General features: G+C 40.1%; 1 protein-coding gene across 1 annotated transcript in view; it reads right to left on the bottom strand.

The window, feature by feature from the left end:
- Window positions 1–20,981, bottom strand: part of POLQ (polymerase (DNA directed), theta) — a 92,739-nt gene that overhangs the window by 50,022 nt on the left and 21,736 nt on the right. The window contains exons 10-16 of the mRNA XM_015558478.1: window positions 16,458–16,600; window positions 15,438–15,642; window positions 14,990–15,132; window positions 11,765–11,958; window positions 10,739–10,863; window positions 8,237–8,480; window positions 330–3,394 (exon numbers count right to left, since the gene is read on the bottom strand). Coding sequence (XP_015413964.1) covers window positions 330–3,394; window positions 8,237–8,480; window positions 10,739–10,863; window positions 11,765–11,958; window positions 14,990–15,132; window positions 15,438–15,642; window positions 16,458–16,600 — 4,119 coding nt within the window. The remainder of the gene's footprint in view (window positions 1–329; window positions 3,395–8,236; window positions 8,481–10,738; window positions 10,864–11,764; window positions 11,959–14,989; window positions 15,133–15,437; window positions 15,643–16,457; window positions 16,601–20,981) is intronic.

Genomic DNA, 20,981 nt, shown 5'->3' with positions numbered 1-20,981 from the left:
GTGTGCAGGAGGCAGCTGATTGATGTTTTTCTCTCATCGATATTTCTCTCATCCCTCACCCTTTCTCTCTGTAAAAAATTAATAAAATATATTTTTTTAAAAATTAGCCTGCTATTTTCAGTCAAACATTTAATTAACTGACCCCTAATGCCTTGGAAGGACCAGATAAAATGATTTCACAAGCCTTATACAGCCCACAGGTATAAACCCACATAAGAGAAACTTATTAAACTTTGAATAAATTTATTACATTTAATATCCAATACTGAAAAATCTCAGTCCCATCTCAGCCTATTTTACATATAAATGTGAAAAAAAATAATTCTTACCTTGCTTAAACCTACCACCAATAGTTGCACTTGTAGATGTCAAATTACTGGTCTTTTCACAAGCCAGTGAGATGGAAAATCGCTTTTTGCACTGCCACTCCTTAATGAATGTTTGAAAGAGAGTTCGGTCACTTGCTACATCAATTATGGCCAAGCTTTCTGCACTGCATGAGGCTGGAGTTAACTGCAATCCATCCTGTGATAACTGCAGTGAAAAACTTGTGTCTCTAATGGGACTGTCATCTTTTACATCATTTCTACTCTCTGGACTTAAATCATGGTTAATATCTGAAGGTGAGCCAAGTAAATAATTTTCACCAAGTTCTAAAACACTATTTTTCTGAAGTTTCACAGAAGATGTTCCAAGAATACCTGGAAATGACAACTTAGCAGCAGATGCTGGGATGGGTGTAGGAGGAATGAGTCCATTATCATCAACTATACCAATTTCTTTACAAGGCAAGAGCAATGGGGTGTCACCATGAACAGCATTGTTCTCTAGTGTCTCAATCTTGCTTTTTACTTCAATATTAGGAAAGAATGAAATTCCCTGCTCCAAATTTAAAACCACTTCTTGTTTGTCATTTAACTCTGTATTTTTTCCTTTTAAACTAGATGAGTTTATAGTGGTTAGTTTTGTCTTTTCATTTTCTAGAGGACTGGATACTTTATCTAAAATCCTTTGCAGTCCTGGACTTAAATCAAACGATGCTCCTGACCATATGAATGAATTATTTTGCCTTGTCTCAGTTAATTTGGATTTTTGAGACTTTTCATCTTTATCTCCTTCAGTTACTTCTCTTTGGGGACAGTCATTACCAACTGGATCACTTAGTTCTAATGCCCCCAAAGATACTGCAGCATTACGTTTATCTTGGACAGGAAATATATCTACATTGTCCAAAGCTTCCACCATCTGAGCAGAATCCATGTCTGAAAATACAATAGACTCATCACTGAAACAAGTCAACTGCTGCCGATTATCTTGTTGCTCATCCATATTTGGTTTCATTGGGTCCTCTGGTTGTAGATGCAGAGAATCACTGAAATGGTCTGACATGACTTCAGAAGGCAGGGGTTCTTTCACGCTTACGTCAGGGGGTTGCTCTTTTACTAGGTAGTCTTCACTGAAACTGTCAAAGAGTAAACTGTCACTCAAATTCAAACTTGTTTCAGGGACTGGCAGACATTCTACTTCTACACCAGTGGATGTTCTCTTTTGAGGTATACCTGGTTTCATAGCTTCTTGTGTTTGAAAACCTTCAAGAAAACTATTTAATTGGGAGTCAGTAACAGAAAGTTCATTCGCTTTCAAACAAGGGCCATTTTCCTTCAATAATATTGGTGAATGAAAAAGTGGGCTTTCTGGAGACACGATATTAACCTCATGTGAACCAGCGCTTTGTTTTATAGTCTCTACAGTGTTAGGTTCCAAATGGTCTATATTTATCACTCCTGGAGAATGTTGCTCACCAGGGAAGGCAGTGTGAATCTCATTCTGAATAGAGCTTGAATTCCGTTTGTTTAGGCTCTTCTGCATTATGTCTGTTGCCAGGTTAGTGTCCTTTGCTCCTTGTTTGGCATTTTCAGTTGTCATCTGTTGTATAATTTTCTCTGACTGAGTATCCAGGTAGAAACTATCTTCAAAATCACAAGGAACTAATCCTAAGACAGAAACACAATTATTTTTAGTTTCTTTTGCTGCATAAGCATCTGTTTCTTCTTGTATTCTAGAGGTATTTGGAAAATTCTCCTGCTGGCCTCCAGATTTACCAAATGCTCCAGCTGGTAGATGTACTCCATTGGGTATCTCAGTGCTGCTTATATTATCTCCGGATACCTGAAGATTATTTGATTTCTTTTCCTCTGCATTAAAATTTATACTTTTACATTTGATAATAGCATTTGAGTCTCTATTCATATGATTACAAGCTATTTGCTTCTCTAGTATTCTTTTCTGTTTGGTATAAATGTTTGTCTGTTTATCAGACTGCTTCTCTGAGGACTGATTAATTGGATTGATATCATGGTGTTTAACACAAATATTTTGGTTTTTTGAGTCACTTTGTATTAGCACTTTGTCTATTTTTTCTGACTCAACAGGAGCTAATCCTCTTCCATTTTCACTAACCACACTAGTGGATCGACAAGTCTCCTTTTTACTCTTGGATTCTGTGATAAAATGTTCCATAAGAATATCATTAGTTACTGTTTTGTTCCTTGAACAATTTTGTTCTGTTTGTGATGGCAATGATGCTTTGTTATGTTTTCCCTCAGTACATAAAGATGCATTTTTAGCAAGTGGCCCTGGACTCCTAAATTCCACATTCTTCTCATCTGAGGTAAATGAATCTTCACAATGATTAAGATTCAGCTGTTTTTGAAAATCAATTTTACACATCCCAGTGTCTTTCACAGGGCTACTGTCTCTGGATCGTTTGAGATGCTTACAACGTTTCCAAGATTGAAAGGTTGTGTTCATCTTTTCTAGACTAAGATTCAAAGCTTCTTTTTTTGTTTTCTCAGATGAGGCAGTCTGAACGACTTTCTTAGTGCTTGTTTCTCCCTCATTCAAAGAGGTTTCTAGCTTCTCTTTACTTATATTCAAATAAGCCCGTTTTCTTCCTCTGGAAATTGAATGTACCCGACATTCTTGTTTTCCATCCTGAAACTGATAATAAAAGGAATTTTTATGCTCTCTACCTTTATCTAAATCTTTCACTGTATTTGGTGATTCCTTAACAGAAGAATCATTGAATACTGTGTTACTTTTTTTCTTTGATGTTAATCTTTCATAAGACCTCTTAGTTTGGAGTATAAATTTATGCTCCTTTTCTTCTGACTCACTGCTGGTCAATGAGTATGTATCAGAATTTAAAGGGGAATGTGGATTCCATTGCACTCCCATTTCAATTAAGTCCTGCTGTAGGATCATTTTGGCTTCTTCCACGATAAGGGCTGCTGCTTCCCTTTCAGTTAAGCCTTTTTTACCAGTCACCCAAATAGTTCGCATATTCCGACGTTCTTCAACAGCTTCCTCTTCCTCATCCACTGCCTTTCGGGCACTAGGAAGGGGATAGGAAGAGAAATAAATTAATGCATTGATTCATTCATACAACAAATATTTATTAAGCATCAGCTGTCCTACGAATGGAAGAAACGGCACTGCCCAGCTGGTGTGACTCAGTAGTTGAGTGTCAAGTTATGAACCACAAGGTCACAGTTCAATTCCCAGTCAGGGCACATGCCCAAGTTGTGGGCTCAATCCCCAGTAGGAGGCGTGCAGAAGCAGCTGGTCAGTAATTCTCTCTCATCATTAATGTTTCTAGCTCTCTCTCTATCTCCCTTGCTCTCTGTAATCAATAAAAAAAAAAATTTTTTTTTTAAAGAAATAGCACTGAACAACAGGGAAATATATTTGCTCTCATAGAGCTCACATTCTAGTTGGGGAAATCAGAAAACGAACAAATGTTAAAATATAGACTATGTCAACTGATGATAAGAGTTGTGTACAAAAATGAAACACCAGGGTGGGATGGGTGATACTGCAATTTTTAAATAGCATCATCAGGGAAGGCCTAAGACAGATTCTTTAAATAAAAAACTAAAAAAGTGAGCATCATAAAACTTGCATTGAAAACAAATCCTCTACAGAATACGAACTCTGGACAAAATGTTAAAGGGACTGTGGAGTGACCAAAAGAAAGTAGAAACCAGAAAAGAGTTGAGACTAGAAGAAACAAATGGCAGTGGTTAAACTGTCACACTTTTCACCTGCAGGCAGGCTTCAGTCAGGGCCATGAAGGTAACCTGGATAAAAACCTGGAGTTTTGATTCAATTAGACAACAGAAGTCAATTAGAAGTATAAAAATTGTTAAGGAAGAAGTAAAATATCTCCATTTGTAGATGATATGACTGTATATCTAAAAATCCTAGAGAATCAATGATAGAAATAACTCAAACAATAAAAGAATTTTAAAAATAACAGGATAACAATATACAAGAATCAACAGCCTCGATATACTCAAATAATAACCATATAGAAGAGATCATAGACACAAACCAATTAAAACAATAAAGATTAAATGAAAATAAATTTAACAAGAAATGTACCCTTATGAGGAAGATTTGGAAACTCCTGAAAAGCTGTCTGTGGAAATCTTTTTTAAAATCCTCAATATCACAACAATATCAAATGCAAAGAGATTACCTACCTGTGGATAGGATGACTCCACATTATAAAGGGGTCAGTTGTAAGTTAAATTTCAATCGAACCCCAATAAAATATCAACAGACACTTCAAATTTCACATGGGCAAACATGCAAAAGTAGACAGGAAAATACTGAAAAACTATGAGAGGGAGGTTGCCCTACCAGACATTAAAACATACTATAAAGGCTTTTCATTAAGAGCACGGTATTGCTGCCCTAGCCACTTTGGCTCAGTGGAGAGCATCCTGGGTTTGATTCCGGTCAAGGGCATGTACTTTGTTGCAGGCTCCCAGGCCTGGTCAGGAGCATGCAGGAGGCAGAAAGTCCCAAATCCATAAGAAATATAAGAAAAAGATATAACCAGATAATCTATAAAGATATATTTAAATGTTTCTCTCACATCAATGTTTCTCTGTCTTTCCCTCTCACTCTCTCTAAAATCAATGAAAAAATATCCTCGGGTGAGGATTAAAAAAAAAGAGCATGGTATTGTTCATGAATTGACAAAAAGATAGTAAATAAAATTAAAAAATCCAGAAATAGACCTAATTACATATGGACATTTAGTATATGATGAAGGTGGCATTTCAAATCACTAGGACCAAGACAAACTTTTTTATAAATGGGAAATAGATAAATCTAGACCACATTACATACAAAATTAAATTCTAAATGTATCAGGAATCTAAATGCAAATTTAAAATACAAGAAAATGTGTGAATTCCTCTTTAATCTCACTGTACAGAAAGCTTTCCAACTATGACATTCAGAATTAAAAAATAAAAATATATAAATAAATAAATAAATAGAAATATAATAAAACTCTGTATGGGTATAACGATGTTACAAAAGTCAAAAGACAACTCATAAATTTTGAGAAAATACTTGCAATATTCATATCAAATAAAGGGTTAAGAACCATAATCAATTTTTTTAAATGTATTTTATTGCTTTTTACAGAGAGGAAGGGAGATGGAGAGAGATAAAGAGTTAGAAACATCGATGAGAGAGAAACATCCATCAGCTGCCTCCTGCACGCCCCCTACTGGGGATGTGCCCACAACCAAGGTACATGCCCTTGACCAGATTCGAACCCGGGATCCTTCAGTTTGCAGGCTAATGCTCTATCCACTGAGCCAAACCAGCCAGAGTGCCAAGACTTTTTTACCCTCTAATTACAAATAACTCTTCAGTCTTTCTTTTTCATGACCTTGATATTTTTGAAAAGTACTAGCCAACAACTTTGTAGAATGTCTCTCAATTCAGGCTTGTCTGATGTTTGCTTTTGATTAAATTCATGTTAGACATTTTTGATAAGGAACACTTCAGGAGCAATGTCTCTCTCAGTGTGTCACATGAAAAGGCACATGATCTTGATGTGTCACTAATTTTGGAGACACACAGCCATGACAATAACAGCTTTGGGATAATAAGAAATTATTCTGCCCAGCCTGTGTGGCTTAGTGGTTGAGCGTCGACCCATTAACTATGGAAGTCATCATTTGATTCCCTGTCCGGGCATATGCCTGGGTTGCGGGCTCAATCCCCTGTAAGGGCATGCAGGAGGCAGCTGATCAATGTTTCTCTCTCATCGATGTTTCTATCTCTCTCTCCCTCTCCCTTCCTCTCAAAAATCAATAAAAATATATTAAAAAATAAAATAATTTTAAAAAAAGAAATGATTCTAAAATGTGTTAAACAATATTTTCCAGTTAAATTTTTTTAAATGAGTGCTGCCTTCTGATGACCCCTAGGAAGGGTCATGTATGATATATGGCATATGGTTACCACAGAGACATTCCACATCTAAGCTTTTTTACCTCAGGAACTAACAGTACATACTCCTAAACAAGTATGTATATATCCAAAGATTCTGTAAAAATCAGAGGCTCCAGAGGAGAACAACACTTTACAAGAAGGTTTTAAACCATACTCCAAATAGACTTTGGCCAGAGATACACCCCAAAGTGACAAAATCACACATCAGTTGCTCTTCTAGTCTGGGGTCAGAGGAGTGGCCCCAGTCCCACAGTTCCACTGAGTACTGCCCTAGTGGGGACTCTACAGTGGCCTGGGTTGTGTTCCTCCCAGGGTTATGTTCTAAAACTCCAGACTATTCCATCCTTCGAAATCTAGGTAGAGGTAGCTATGCCCCCATAGCCATGCTGGGTGCAGTGCATGGGGCACCTAGTCCCACAGGAGCCATACCTGGGGGTGGCAGTGGAAGGCAGAGAGCAGAGTCACAATGTGAGGTGGCACAGCGGGCAGCAAGGCTGCTCCTCTAAATATGCCCATCTCTTCTCATGCATATTACAAGTTTCAGAGCCTGTATCAGGCCTAAATGGAGTGTAAGGAAAGAAATACTAAACTGGAAATGAGACTGATGCTTTTATAAATTTTGAACAAATTCTTAATAGCTGAAAATAAAACTCTTAAACCTATAAGTGCCTAAATGTCAATAGGATCTGGTCGGGGTTTTATATAAGAGTAAGTTCAAAGAACAGTGGTTGAGAAATTACTTAAGCTATTCCTTGATTATATATACACTGACCAGATTATTATGACCACCCCATCAGTACAATGAAGTAAATTAATTATGCAAATAATAATAATAAAACCTTGAGAGTATTTGCTTAGGAAGTTTTCAATATTCAGTATTTTTGGAAGTGTCAATGAAGTACTGATGGGGTGGTCATAATAATCTGGCCACTCAGTGTATACTGAGGCCATCAATAACTTGGTTGCCCACATGTACACAATAATCAAGGAATCCTACTCTCACAATTATTTTGAGGGACTAGTGTTCCAAAGAACATTCAGGAGGAGCACATTTTTTAAAAATATGTATATATTTTTATTGATCTCAGAGAGGAAGGAAAAGGGATAGATAAAAACATTAATGATGAGAATCATTGATCGGCTGACTCCTGCACGCCCTCTACTGGCGATTGAGCCGACAACCTGGTAACCTCCTTGGTTCATAGGTTGACGCTCAACGAATGAACCACATGGCTGGGCAAGAGAAGTACATTTTAAAGTGCTCTTGCCTAAAGAAAGTCTAATGTGAGCCCTAAATATATATTGAAAATCTAAATCCATCAAAGCACTAAGCCAGTGGTTCTCAACCTTCCTAATGCCACGACCCTTTAATACAGTTCCTCATGTTGTGGTGACCCCCAACCATAAAATTATTTTCATTGCTACTTCATAACTATAATTTTGCTACTGTTATGAATCGTAATGTAAATATCTGATATGCAGGATGTATTTTCATTGTTACAAATTGAACATAATTAAACCATAGTGATTAATCACAAAAACAATATGAAATTATATATGTGTTTTCCAATGGTCTTAGGCGACCCCTGTGAAAGGGTCGTTCGACCCCCAAAGGGGTCGTGACCCACAGGTTGAGAACCGCTGCACTAAGCATTGATACCTTACCTTTACTCAATTTTTCTAGGGGAGAATTAGGATACTTTTAGAAATGTCTTTTAAGTCATGAAATATTTTAAAAGTATAAAAAATAAAAAGTAACCCTAAAGGGGGGAAAAGTAGCCATGTTTCCTTCCATTTATACCAACTATGTCATGATAGTATCAAAGAGAAAAATATTTTAATACAGAAACTATTATTTATAAATTGACATGACTTTTTATTTAATAACTCTCTAAAGACAGGGGGAATCTCTTACCTTTTAAAAGGCACAGCATTTCTCAGAACAGTCTCCACCTCAGGAATATTTGCTCTGGCCAGATCTGCCACAGTAAGAAAGCCGGAAGCATAGAGGAATCTGGCTCGCTGAGCATTAAGTAAGGACACCCGGATAAGATCACACAGTTCCCTCTGGATTCCAAACGTAAGACGCTTCTGAAATTGGGAAAGTAGTAGTTCCATGTTGTGCCAGCCCAGGCGGTTGGAAAACACTGTAATCATGCCTAGAATATGCATAGAATATTTATTAAATTAAAAATTCTTTATAGATCAATTCTCTATTTCTTTAGATGTACTTTTGTTTCACTGTTTCCTTTTTTCCTGGGTAATTGTAAAGTTTAACAGGCCCATGGTGTAAGTTAACAGGAGAGGTGATACATGTTAAGGGCCTAGCTAATTAGCCAACAAATATGCTAAACAGATTCAATGTCATCTTACTTATTCTTTTTTAAAAAACTGATTTCAGAGAGAAGGGGAGAGAGAGAGAAAGAAACATTGATTGGTTGCCTTCCAAAAGTACCCAGACTGGACTGGGGATCAAACCCACAATCCAGGTGTGTGCCCTGACCAGGAATTGAGCCCACCACCTATCGGTGTGTGGGATGATACTTCAATCAACTGAGCCACACCGGCCAGGGCAGGCTCATTTATCCTTTTTATTTTATTTATTTATTTTATTCTTTATTGTTTAAAGTATTACATAGGTCTCCTTTCCCCACATCGACCCCTCCCCAGCCACTCCCACCCCCCAGGAAATGCCCCTACTGCCCTAGTGTCCGTGTCCATTGGTTAGGCTTATAGGCATGCATACAAGTCCTTTGGTTGATCTCCTACCCGCCACGCGCCAATCTACCCTGCCTTCCCTTTGAGGTTTGATGGTCTGTTTGATGCTTCTCTGTCTGGATCTATTTTTGTTCATCAGTTTATGTTGTTCATTATATTCCACAAATGAGTGAAATCATGTGATATTTATCTTTCTCTGACTGGTTTATTTTGCTTAGCATAATGCTCTCCATGTCCATCCATGCTGTTGTGAACAGTAAGAGTTTTTTTGTTGTTGTTGTTGTTTTTACAGCAGCATAGTATTCCATTGTGTAGATGTACCACAGTTTTTTAATCCACTCATTTGCTGATGGGCACTTAGGCTGTTTCCAAATCTTAGCTATTGTAAATTGTGCTGCTATGAACATAGGGGTGCATATATTCTTTCTGATTGGTGTTTCTGATTTTTTGGCATATATTCCTAGAAGAGGGACTACTGGGTCAAATGGGTGTTCCATTTTTAATTTTTTGAGGAAACTCCATACTGTTTCCATAGTGGCTGCATCTCATTTATTCTTAATCATGTCCTTGACATTTGAAAAAACTAAGGCAGAGCACATAACCACAAAACAAAAAGCCCTCACCCTAGTTCATTCCTCTCTTTATTCCTTTCTTTTTTTAAGGAAGAGAGAACCCTTAAAAATAGGTAAGGGACTCTTTCCACCTAGAGGAAATAAGAAAGCTGATTTAAATATTCAAGGGCTGTTTGCAGTTTAAAAAGTGAATCTCCCATTGATATTTTCTTCAAAGAAAGGTTGCCCAATTTAATAGCTACCAGGGGTGGGCAAACTTTTTGACTCGAGGGCCACAATGGGTTCTTAAACTGGACCGGAGGGCCGGAACAAAAGCATGGATGGAGTGTTTGTGTGAACTAATATAAATTCAAAGTAAACATCATTACATAAAAGGGTACGGTCTTCTTTTTCAATAGTTTTATTCATTTCAAACGGGCCGGATTCGGCCCGCGGGCCGTAGTTTACCCACGGCTGAACAGTCTTGAAATAAAGAGGTTAGAGCAGCCAAGTGCCAAGTCATTAAAAAAAATCACTTCCCTATGAGAACACTAACCCATAGAGGCACCCTGAGACATTTGATGCCAGTGAATCGAAGGGTGAGTTTCTCCTTCCTTACTACCTCCCAAACCCATCTTTCCCTCAGTATTCTTTCATATATGCACATACCTTCACAATATGCACACTCTCCAGCAGCCCAGGGTTTCCTTCCGAATGACTTGGTAAAATCAGATCCCTAACTTTCCTGTTTGATTAGCTTATAGAATATGGGTTTAATTTTATTAAATAAGACTCCCATTTCCTTAGACAAGAAATAATAATTTAGAATAGTCTGAAGTGCAGAAATCCCTTTCCATTTGCCATCCTCCTCAATGGCAAGTATTAATCAGTAACTAACTTAGAAAAGGGAGATCACTGAAAATGTGTCTGTTTCTTGCAGACACAGGAAAAATAAAAAATAAAATAACAGAAAACAAAGGTGTCCTGATGATGTTAGGGATTATACAAAATTATGGCTTAACACAATCCCCTCAATTTTAGAGAAGCCAATAGTAAAACGGAATTGAGGGAGGGGGGAGAGAGAAGTAATCTTAATTTAACCTCAAACCACAGTCTTAAATAAATACAGAAGTCCTTGTTTAACTGACCTGCATAAACAGCAGCTGACTGTTGTAAAGATTGAACCTGCCCACGATTGCATCCGTATTTCCGATTAATTTCTTTTAAGGGAACTTCACTGATTAAATCTAATAACACGAGACTGGTAAAAAACCTGGAAAGTAAATCACCAAAATATGATAAGAGATCACTTTTATCTACTATAAAGGTATAAGTAAGTAAGAACCAAAAAGGCAAGAGAGAAGATTCCTAATAAAATATAGGATTAGCGGGCGAAGACTGAACTCAATGTTTGTAAAGTAAGTTCTGAAATATATTAGTATTATAGCATAGAATTTAATATCTGCACAACAAAAAGATTTCGTCTATGTTTCAATACTGCTAACTAATTTCAAAAAATAAGACTTGTTTCAAGAAATGTAATGGCACAAAAATTTAAAACAACATTTGATACACAGTTATATGGTTATATAACCATATTTCAATAAAATGACAGAATTTGAGTATAAAAAAACAGTTTTTATTTGAAAGGCAATATACATAAATTATCTAGGTATATGAATCCTTACAAAACTTACACTTCACTATGTTGTAAATAATATGCTAGAGTCTAATGCCCTAAAAAAAAGATAATTGTAGTATATTTCAAAAAAGCTAAAAGCCTATAAAATTTCCCAGCTGAACCTTTTATTTTTTTTCAGCTGAATATTTTATTGGCTCTTCTGTAGTAGTAATGAATCACTTCCATGGCTGTCAGGAGCATCCTCCCCTAAAGCATCCTGATTCACATTTTCTTTAAGAGGAGGAATTAATTAAATGTTCTACTATAAGAAGTATTCATATATAATGGCTTCTAAACTACAAATAGCAAGGGAGAAACTAATATAGTAATAAGTTCAGTGCATACTAGTACAGTAAATTAAAAAAATTTACTATATGGAGCCAAAAATTTGATTTTAATGACAATGAAAGTGACTACAATAAACTGAATATCTACTGCATATTTAATACTGTATTAAATACTAGGAAGTGCAGGCTCCTTGATACTTACTTACCTTTTATGGATGGCCATTTGCCGGTGTTGTCTCTCAGTTCTGGCTACTACTTTTCCCTTCACACAGCGAGCCAAGAACCCTTCTTCAACTCCCACTAGCTCTGCCACCCGTTTCATAGAAGTTGGCAACTTCTCCCATAAACAGAGAAATCGATACCAATCAATAGTAGTCCAATCCTCAAACATAGGTGTAACCTGAAGGAAAGAAGCATCATCATTAGCTAAAACTATTGATTACAAAAAGAACAAGTACATATAAATGTCATATTAAAATCAAAAGAGTATACTAATAATAGAGGAATATGCAAATTGTCCAGGATGCCATCACAGTAACAGTAACAACCGAACAGCAGGGTGGCAGGTTGTGTCGGGCAACAAGGCTAGCAAGGGGGCTAGTGAGGGATGACCAAACAACTGAACAGCAGGCTGCGTGGGGTAACCAGGCCAGCAGGGGGGCAGTTGGGGTGACCAGGCCGGCGGGGGGGAAGTAAGGAGTGACAAAGCTGGCAGGAGGGGGGCAGTTAGGGGCAACCAGGCCGGCAGAGGGGGGTAGTTGGGGGTGACCAGGCCAGCAAGGGGGGGCAGTTGGGGGTAATCAGTCAGGCAGATAGGTGAGCAGTTAGGAGCCAGCAGTCCCGGATTGTGAGAGGGATGTCCGACTGCCAGTTCAGCCTAAATTCACAGTCGGACATCCCCAAGGGGTCCCAGATTGGAGAGAGTGCAGGCTGGGCTGAGGGGACACCCCATGCATGAATTTCATGTAGTGGGCCTCTAGTTTGAAGATAAAAACTATAGATGTTATAATACCTCATCCTATATAATAAAAGAGAAACATGTAAATTGACCATCCCTCCACTACATTCACCAGCCTATCAGGAGTGAGTGTGCAAATTAACCCAACAAAGATGACGGGTTAATTTGCATACACAGGCACCAGGCAGAGAGCAGAACGGGAGAGCCAGCAGCTTGGGGGGACGAGGCTCCCTCGGTCACTGGGAGCAACCAAGGGAGCCATGCCTCCCAAGCTGCCAGATGGAAAGCAGAGAGGGAGAGCTGGCAGCTTGGAGGACTTGACAGAGTAGGAGGCCGTGGGATGGAGACAGAGCAGGAAGGGAAAACCAAGAGCACAGGGAGCACCAAGAATTCTGGGAATAGTTCTGGTGGCAGCCCCAGGGCCTAAAGTGGAAGCCCAGAGCAAGGGAAGCACCAGAAATGCTGGGGAGGACCCCTGTCCTAGACACTAGAGCAAAGTGAGCCTGGAGCAAGTTACTGTTGCAGTGGGGGTGGAGGGAAAGCAAAGGTGAGAGACATAAGTAATATCAGAGTGTCTAGGAAAAATTAAAGGTAAGATATCCTAAAACTTCCAGGAAATGTCCACCAATGAAGCAAAGAAAAAAAATGCCTCTATTATTCTGTGAGCAACAAACCAAACTGGGTTGGGGTCTCAGACAATTCGCTCATATGATTGCAAAGACAGACAGAAACTCCCAGATTGGATAGGGCTCCCCTGAGGGCTCCCAGACTGGAGAGGGTGCAGGTTGGGCTGAGGGACCCACCCCCAGTGCACGAATCTTTGTGCACCAGGCCCCTCGTCTAAAATAATAAAAGGGTAAAATGCTAATTAGACTGAATGTCCTTCTGGGCGTCATTCCAGACGTCCTTCTGGACAAAGCTGGGCTGGAGCAAAGCCCGGATCCCGGGTGCCTGGTGGCATCAGCCAGAGAGAAGAAGCCCAGGTCCCAGGTGCCTGGCAGCGGTGGCCAGAGGGAAGTAGCCCGGGTCTGGTTGCCTGGCAGTGGCAACCAGAGCAAACCCTGAGTCCCGGGTGCCAGAGGGAAGCCGGTGTTGGCAGCCGAGGGAAGGAAGGCCTACTCTTGCATGAATTTTCGTGCATCAAGCCTCTAGTCTATATAAGACAAGCAACTGGAACAACAGAATGACCAGAACAACTGGTTGCTATGACGTGCACTGCGGCAGCCAACAGGCCTTATTGGGGCCCCAATCAGCACCCCCACCCCAATCGGGGGTGGGGTCCGCGCCCCTCCTCCCAGCTGGCCGAACCCCCAATCAGCCCCCCCACTCGATCATGGGCAGGGCTGGCCACCCCACCTCCCACATCCCCTCTCTCTGCTGGCCTGGCCTCCTATCAGCCCCCATTGGGGCAGGCCAAACCCCACCCGTGCATGAATTCATGCACTGGCCTCTAATCCTATATAATAAAAGCCTAATATGCAAATTGTCCACTTGGGTGGTCATTCAACTAGGAGTTCGACAGGGAGACTGGAAATTTGACTGCTCGCTATGATGTGCACTGACCACCAGGGGTTGGTGCAGAACATGGTGGGTGTCAGCAATGCATTGCGACCTGGAGCCAAGGGTGACGGGGACAAAGGTGTGGTGAGAATATGGGGTGTCTTCTGAGCTCACTCTCACTCCCGCTACCCTCCCCCAGGATGCCAGGGCTTGCACGCCAGGAAGCCCCCCACACTCAGGTGCCTGGTGCCCATGAGGAGCCTGCCCTGCGCCTGCGTGGCCTCTTCTGGGTGAGCCGGGCTGCAGCCGCTGAGACTGCAGGGGCCAGTCAGGCTGCCCGTGGGTTCACATAGGAGCACTCTGCCCGCCCGGTTTCTGCCCACGCTGCACCCCAGCCCACGGCATCTGGCCACGCTCACCGCATCTCCATGTGGGGACTCAGGCGCTGTGACTCAAGTGGAGGAGGGCGCATGAGGGTCAGGGGACCCAGATGCTGCCCACAGCCCAGAGGTTAGCTGGGACCTGCCCTTCCATGCCAGACGCTCATGCTTCGATCACCGGCCAGGCCTAGGGACCGCACCCATGCATGAATTTCATGCACAGGGCCTCTAGTTATATAAGAAGGGGGATGGAAATGGCATGCAGGGGGTATATATGGATATCAGACTTCACTGAGTAGTCCTTTGGACAATAGTTCTAACTTTTGAATCACATTAGAGTCTTAAATATTCAAATAGTACATGCAAACTATAAATTTTTCATTTAACTTAGACATAAATGTATATTAATTTGCCAGTAGTTTGAGCTGGGGTCAAGGCCTTTTCATTTGAATGTTGATTCTGTTCATTAGAATTTACCATTGCTTTCTTATCAATACAAGATGTTTTCTTAGGGTATCTTCGATGTTCAAGATGCTACATATTTTTTTTCTCCCCATTTTCACCAATATGAAAGTAAAGGAAACAGAACTTACCAGGTAGACAATATGCAGATCATTCTCTAAAACAAAACCCTTCATTGCTCTTTGGAGATCAGCAAAAATATCTAAAGTATCAGCTGGAGAAAGCGAGGAAGAAAGAGTTGCCGACCCAAGATGTGTTGGATGATACACTTTTCCTAGTTTGGGGGTGGGGAAAATAAAAGATCAGATGTTGAAAATAAAACAACACAGTCTTTTTATATTCTGTAATTAACCTTTTAGGCTCTGATAAATTTTACAAACAGAATCTTGCCCAATGCAAGGATTCTTTATGAGCGGGCTCTATTCGAATAGTCTGATGTTGTGGAACACAACACTGACTTACTAAAAATGAGTTGATACACTCCTTGAAAAATTACTTTCCTTTTATTAATCAGTCACACACATCTAATTCACTAAAGATGAAAAAGTGAGTAAACTGAAACTAAGAAGTCATAGTTACCTTCTGTTCCATCACTAGCTTCAGTAGTCTGGATGAATTCATTTTCTAGCAGCCACATTACACAGGACTCAATTGCTCCAAGTTGAACAGGATCTTGATTTTTCTGAATTCCCCGCTTCCCTTCTCTCATACTTGCAGCCAAAAATGTGCAAGAAGCATAAGTCTGCATATCTTGTGATGTACTTGCCACTCCACCAACTATTATCTGATACAAGAGGTTTGAAATTTTCTGTAATTTTTTAATAAGATATGCAGGCCCTCATGATAAAAAATAAATGAAGTTATCTTTGTTCTCTTAAAATGTTATCAGCATCTTAATGTAGAGACTTTTTACTAACTCCTCCATCATCATTCATTATAAATGTAGACAACATCTAATGACAACATGAAAACTTTTCCAGAAAAGTAGACACATTTTCTCATCAATGAAAATAAGTGAATCATTATCTATCTGAAATGTGGAAACTAACAACATATATAAAGGATGTTGTGATGGCTCATGGCCAACAATCAAAACAATTCTTCTCATTCTTCTTTCTGAAGTATGTGGGCATAGAGAAATGCTAGTATTGAATACTTCCTAACCAGAAGAAGGGTTGGGAATAGGTGTAGAAAAAGATGAAGTCTTGCAGGTTTGGCTCAATGGATAAGTGAGCCTACTGAGCAGCAGCAGCGACAGGCACAGTGGGGCCAGGATGAGCAGGAGAAATGTGGCGCCTGGCCTGGGCTTGGGCTCCAGCTCCTCCCTGGCCACCTGCCACTGCGCACACTACTATATCCCTCAGGGGATGTTGGACTGCTGGTTTTGGCCCAATCCCTGCAGGCCACGCTGAGGGACCCCACCGGTGCACGAATCTGTGCACCGGGCCTCTAGTAACTTTATAAAATAGAAGAGATTCAGACTTGGAAAGGCTATAAATAACCTCATACAGAAAGACAAGCTAAGATTTTTCACATATAAAGTTCTCCATTGAAGTATAGGTACAAAAGAGCAAGTGGTAATTTAGCTAACAGTCTTACCTCCAGAATAGCTCTTATCATGCTCGGAGTAACTTCTTCTCCTTCTCTTCTTCGCAGACAGCTCCGAACAGGTTTTAGAGATCCCTGAAGTAAAGCTATGCCTTTTGATTTCTCAGAGTTCTTACAAATTAAGATACTCTCACCTATAACCAAGAAAATCATACGTTTGCAAAATCTCAACACATTTCCATAAGATACTGACTAAAAAGAACTTAATTGGCTTATTTGTTTTAAAGAAAATAATAGATAGTGACTGTCATGGTCAAAAAATTATTGCTAATGTTTTATTTTCTGAACTTTAGATTGTAGGGGATCAGACTATATAAGCCACACTAAAATATGACACTTTCTTCATATTAAGAATTAAAATTTGACCTGAAGGTAATTGGAAAGTAGAAAACACAGAAAAAAAGCTCTTTGCCCTCCTTCCATTAGCTTAGAAGCAAGACATATATTTTTGATCACTTTGAAAATTATGTAATTGTCTAACCACTATGCTGTACACGTGAAACTAATATAAATAATATTGGATGTCAATGGTAATTGAAAAATAATTTTTTTTAACTTAAAAAAAATGGCTCTGGCCCTAGTTGGTTTGGCTCAGTGGATAAAGCCTTAGCCTATGGACTGAAGGGTCCCAGGTTCAAGTCCAGTCAAGGACATATGCTCGGGTTTCAGGCTCAATCCCTACTAGGGAATGGGCAGGAGACAGCCAATCAATGATTCTCATCATTGATGTTTCTATCTCTCTCTCCCTTCCTCTTGGAAATCAATAAAAATATATATTTTTTTAATGGCCTTGGATGGTTTTCTCAGTGATTAGAGCTTCAGCCTATGCACCCAAGGGTCTAGGGTTCCATTTCCCATCATGGGCATGTACCTCGATTGCAGGCTCAATCCCCAGCCCCAGTTGGGGTCCATGCAGGAGGCAACCCATCAATGTTTCCCTCTAACATCAATGTTTTTCTTTCTCTATCTTTCTCCCTCTCCCTCTCTCCCTTCCTCCCCGCGTCCTTCCACTCTATTTAAAAGCAATGGGAAAAACATTCTCAGGTGAGGGTTAAAATAATAATAATAATTTTAAAAATAAAATAAAACCCCTAAGGGTCAGTTGGGTACATGGCCAGTCAGCTAAAGATTTTATATTCCCCAGCTTCCATTGAAATTGAGAAAAGTAACCATGTAACTAATTGTATGTAAGGAAAAATACTATGTACATCTTCTTTTCTAAAAATATATTTTTTATTGATTTCAGAGAAATGAGAGGGAGAGAAAGAGATAGAAACATCAATAATGAGAGAGAATCATTGATCATCTGCCTCTTGCACGCCCCCCTATTGGGGATTGAGTCCACAACTCAGGCATGTGCCCTTGACCAGAATCGAATTTGGGACCCTTCAGTCCACAGGCCAACACTATCCAGAGCCAAATTGGTATCCATCTTCTTAAAAGGGCAGAACATGTTCTTTACTTCCTCAGCTCCCCTTCTGGATGTCTAAAATGCAGATGTGCTGATAGAGACTAGAGTAGTCATCTTACACTATGGGATAGAAACCACATTGCTGAACATGGAAAAACAAACTAGAAAACTTGGTCCCTGACACTGGTGTCACACTATCAGCCCCAGACTGTACTGATATATGAGAAGAAATTAACTTCTACCTCGTTTAAACACTTGTTATGTTGGCTTTTGTTACATTAGTAAACTTATATTCTAACTAATCCAGTCACTAATAAGTTATAGTCAATTTTTATTATTTGTGGTAGTTATGTTCTGTAGTCACCACAAACTGAATTACGGAATACTGAACCATTGTTCCTAGGGGAGATACAGGGCTAGCTTCCTGCAAGCCTCTAACTCAACATTTTCAATAAAATCTTGTCTTAAGTAAGTTTCTGTCTAAAGAGACCTTATTTAATATGTGCTATTGATTTATTAATATTAAACTCACAGTCGACAGTACTATATCTCATGGCTGAACAAAGGTTATCTAATACATTTATTTCCCCTATACAGCACATCATAGCCTTTTTGCACATAAGAACACTATATAATAACTTTATTTCAGCATTATGCTTGAGGGTCACATTAAACAGTTAAATCACCAAAAAGCCCAAAAATGTAAGACTATGGCACTAAAAAGACCATGAAAAGGATGCTTGTTTACAGTGTGAGAGCCAAAGCAAGAAGGTAGAGAACCATGTGTGCTTCCAGACATTCAAATTCTTCATGGCTCTGCACATATCCATGAAAAGTCCAAGAAGTGTTGATTTGGGGGTTATGAATAAATTTAAGTAAGCAAATTCATAAATATGAGATCCACCAAATATGAGGATGACTGTATTTAGGGACCTCACATGGCAAATCAAGTTATTCTAAAAGTCACTTCCTCGGTATACTGCCCAGCTTTTTGTGCCCAGAATATCCCACCCGTTTTCCCATTAAGATTGTCCCTTTTCTCCTGGATATGCAAATTTCACTTCAATAGCCACAGAACTGTTTGCCTATGTATTTGAAATTTGGTATAATGTTGAAGTCAATAAACTACCTCTTAGAAAAGAAAGATAAAGTAACAGAATGTTCCTCCAAATTTTTATTTATTTATCCTTATTATTGAAAGTATTACAGATGTCTTTAATGTTTGCCATTGTAATTATGATGTGTTTTGTTGTGGGTCTTTTGGGTTCATCTTCTTTGGGATCTCTGTGTTTCCTTGGCTTGTGTGTGACTTTTTTCTTCACCAGGTCAGGGAAGTTTTCTGTCATTATTTCCTCAAACAGGTTTTCTAGTGCTTGCTCAACTTTTTCTCCTTCTAGCACCCCTATTATGCAGATGTTGTTATGTTTCTTGGTGTCCCAAAGCTCCCTTAAAGTCTCCTCTTGCTTTTTAATTTCTTTTTCCAATTGCTGCTCTGAATAGGTATTTTTTTTTCCTACCTTGTCTTCTAATTCACTGAGTTGGTCCTCAGCTTCTTCTAGTCTACAGTTGAATACTTCCAGGATATTCTTTATTTCAGCTATGTCATTCTTCATTTCTGCTTGACTCTTATTCATTGTTTTAACCTCTTTTTTCATGTTGGTATAATTCTCATTAAGTTTCTTATAATGAGTTGCTGATAGTTCTCACTAAATTGTTTGTGCACCCTTATAACAATTACTTTGAATTCTTTATCTGACAAATTACTTGCCTCTATTTCATTTAGTTCCTTTTCTGGTGACTGCTCCTTTTATTTTTTTTATTTTTCTTTTATTATTATTAAGGTATTACAAATGTGTCCTCTTCCCCCCCATTAACCCCCAACCTCGCCCCGAAACACACACTCATGCTCCCATCCCCTGTTGTCCATGTCCATTGGTTTGGCTTATATACATGTATACAAGTCCTTCGGTTGATCTCTTCCCCTTCCCCCCGCCCTCCCCTACTTCCCTTCTGGGGATTGATAGCCTGATCGCTATTTCTCAGTCTTTGGGTCTGTCCCTTTTCATCAGTCTATGTTGTTCTCTATAATCCACAAATGAGTGAGATCATGTGGTATTTATCTTTCTCTGACTGGCTTATTTCACTTAGCATAATGCTCTCCAGTTCCATCCATGCTGTTGCAAAAGGCAAGAGCTCCTTTTTTTTTTTTTACTGCCGCATAGTATTCCATTGTGTATATGTACCACAGTTTTCTAATCCTTTTATTTCATTTGGCAGTTGTTTCTTTGTCTTCCCATTTTAGCTGTCTGGTAGTCCAGAGTACTGCGTGAGGCAGGCAAGGTCATGGGGCGGTTCCATGTGTTCAGAAATGAGTGGTCGCACCTGGTTGCAATGGTGGGTCCAATCTTCTGGTGACACTTGATTAGGTTCCTGGTCACTGTGGCAGGTCCATGCACCCAGGGGCATCAGGAAACGTCAACTGGGTAGTATCAGGTGGCAGGGCCATTTGTACAGGGGTGCTGAGTCAGGCACAAGCAGTTGAGGTGGCAAGTTCATGGATCTTAGGGCATTGGGTCATGGTAGCAGGGCCAGGCACACTATATCAAGGTGGTGGCGGCCAGCTGTCTAGGGGCACCAGGTTGGGCATGCTGGATAGGGCAGCAGGTCCCTATGTCCAGGCGGGCCAAGTGTTAAGGTGACAGGGCAGGCTGGACGCTGCTGGTGGAGTGCTCCTCTGGTGGAGGGGATAACTGGACACTGCTCTGCTGGTGAAGAGTGCCATTGGGCAATGCCCCATTAGTGGAGGAGGCTGGTTGGGCTAGGTGCTACTCTGCTAATGCAGGATACAGGCCAGGCACTGCTCTGCTGGAGGAGGGGGCAGGCCAGGTGCTCCACTCACAAAGGAAGAGGAATGGGCAACCCACTCGCCAATATGGGGGGATAGGCGGGGCACTGCTTGTCAAGGCAGCTGGGGGTCTGCCAAGGCACACCGAGCTGCTATGTCTGATCTGTGTTCAGGGGGCTTTGGGTACCAGCATTGGGACCAAGAGCATTTGTCTGTGGCCTAGGAGCACTGGAGCAGGGCTGCTCCTCACAGTCTCCTC

This window comes from Myotis davidii, unplaced genomic scaffold, assembly GCF_000327345.1.
Source record: "Myotis davidii unplaced genomic scaffold, ASM32734v1 scaffold292, whole genome shotgun sequence".
Lineage (NCBI taxonomy): Eukaryota > Metazoa > Chordata > Mammalia > Chiroptera > Vespertilionidae > Myotis > Myotis davidii.
The sequence above is the reverse complement of the archived record's forward strand: the minus strand, read 5'-3'. Positions and strand labels throughout refer to the sequence as shown.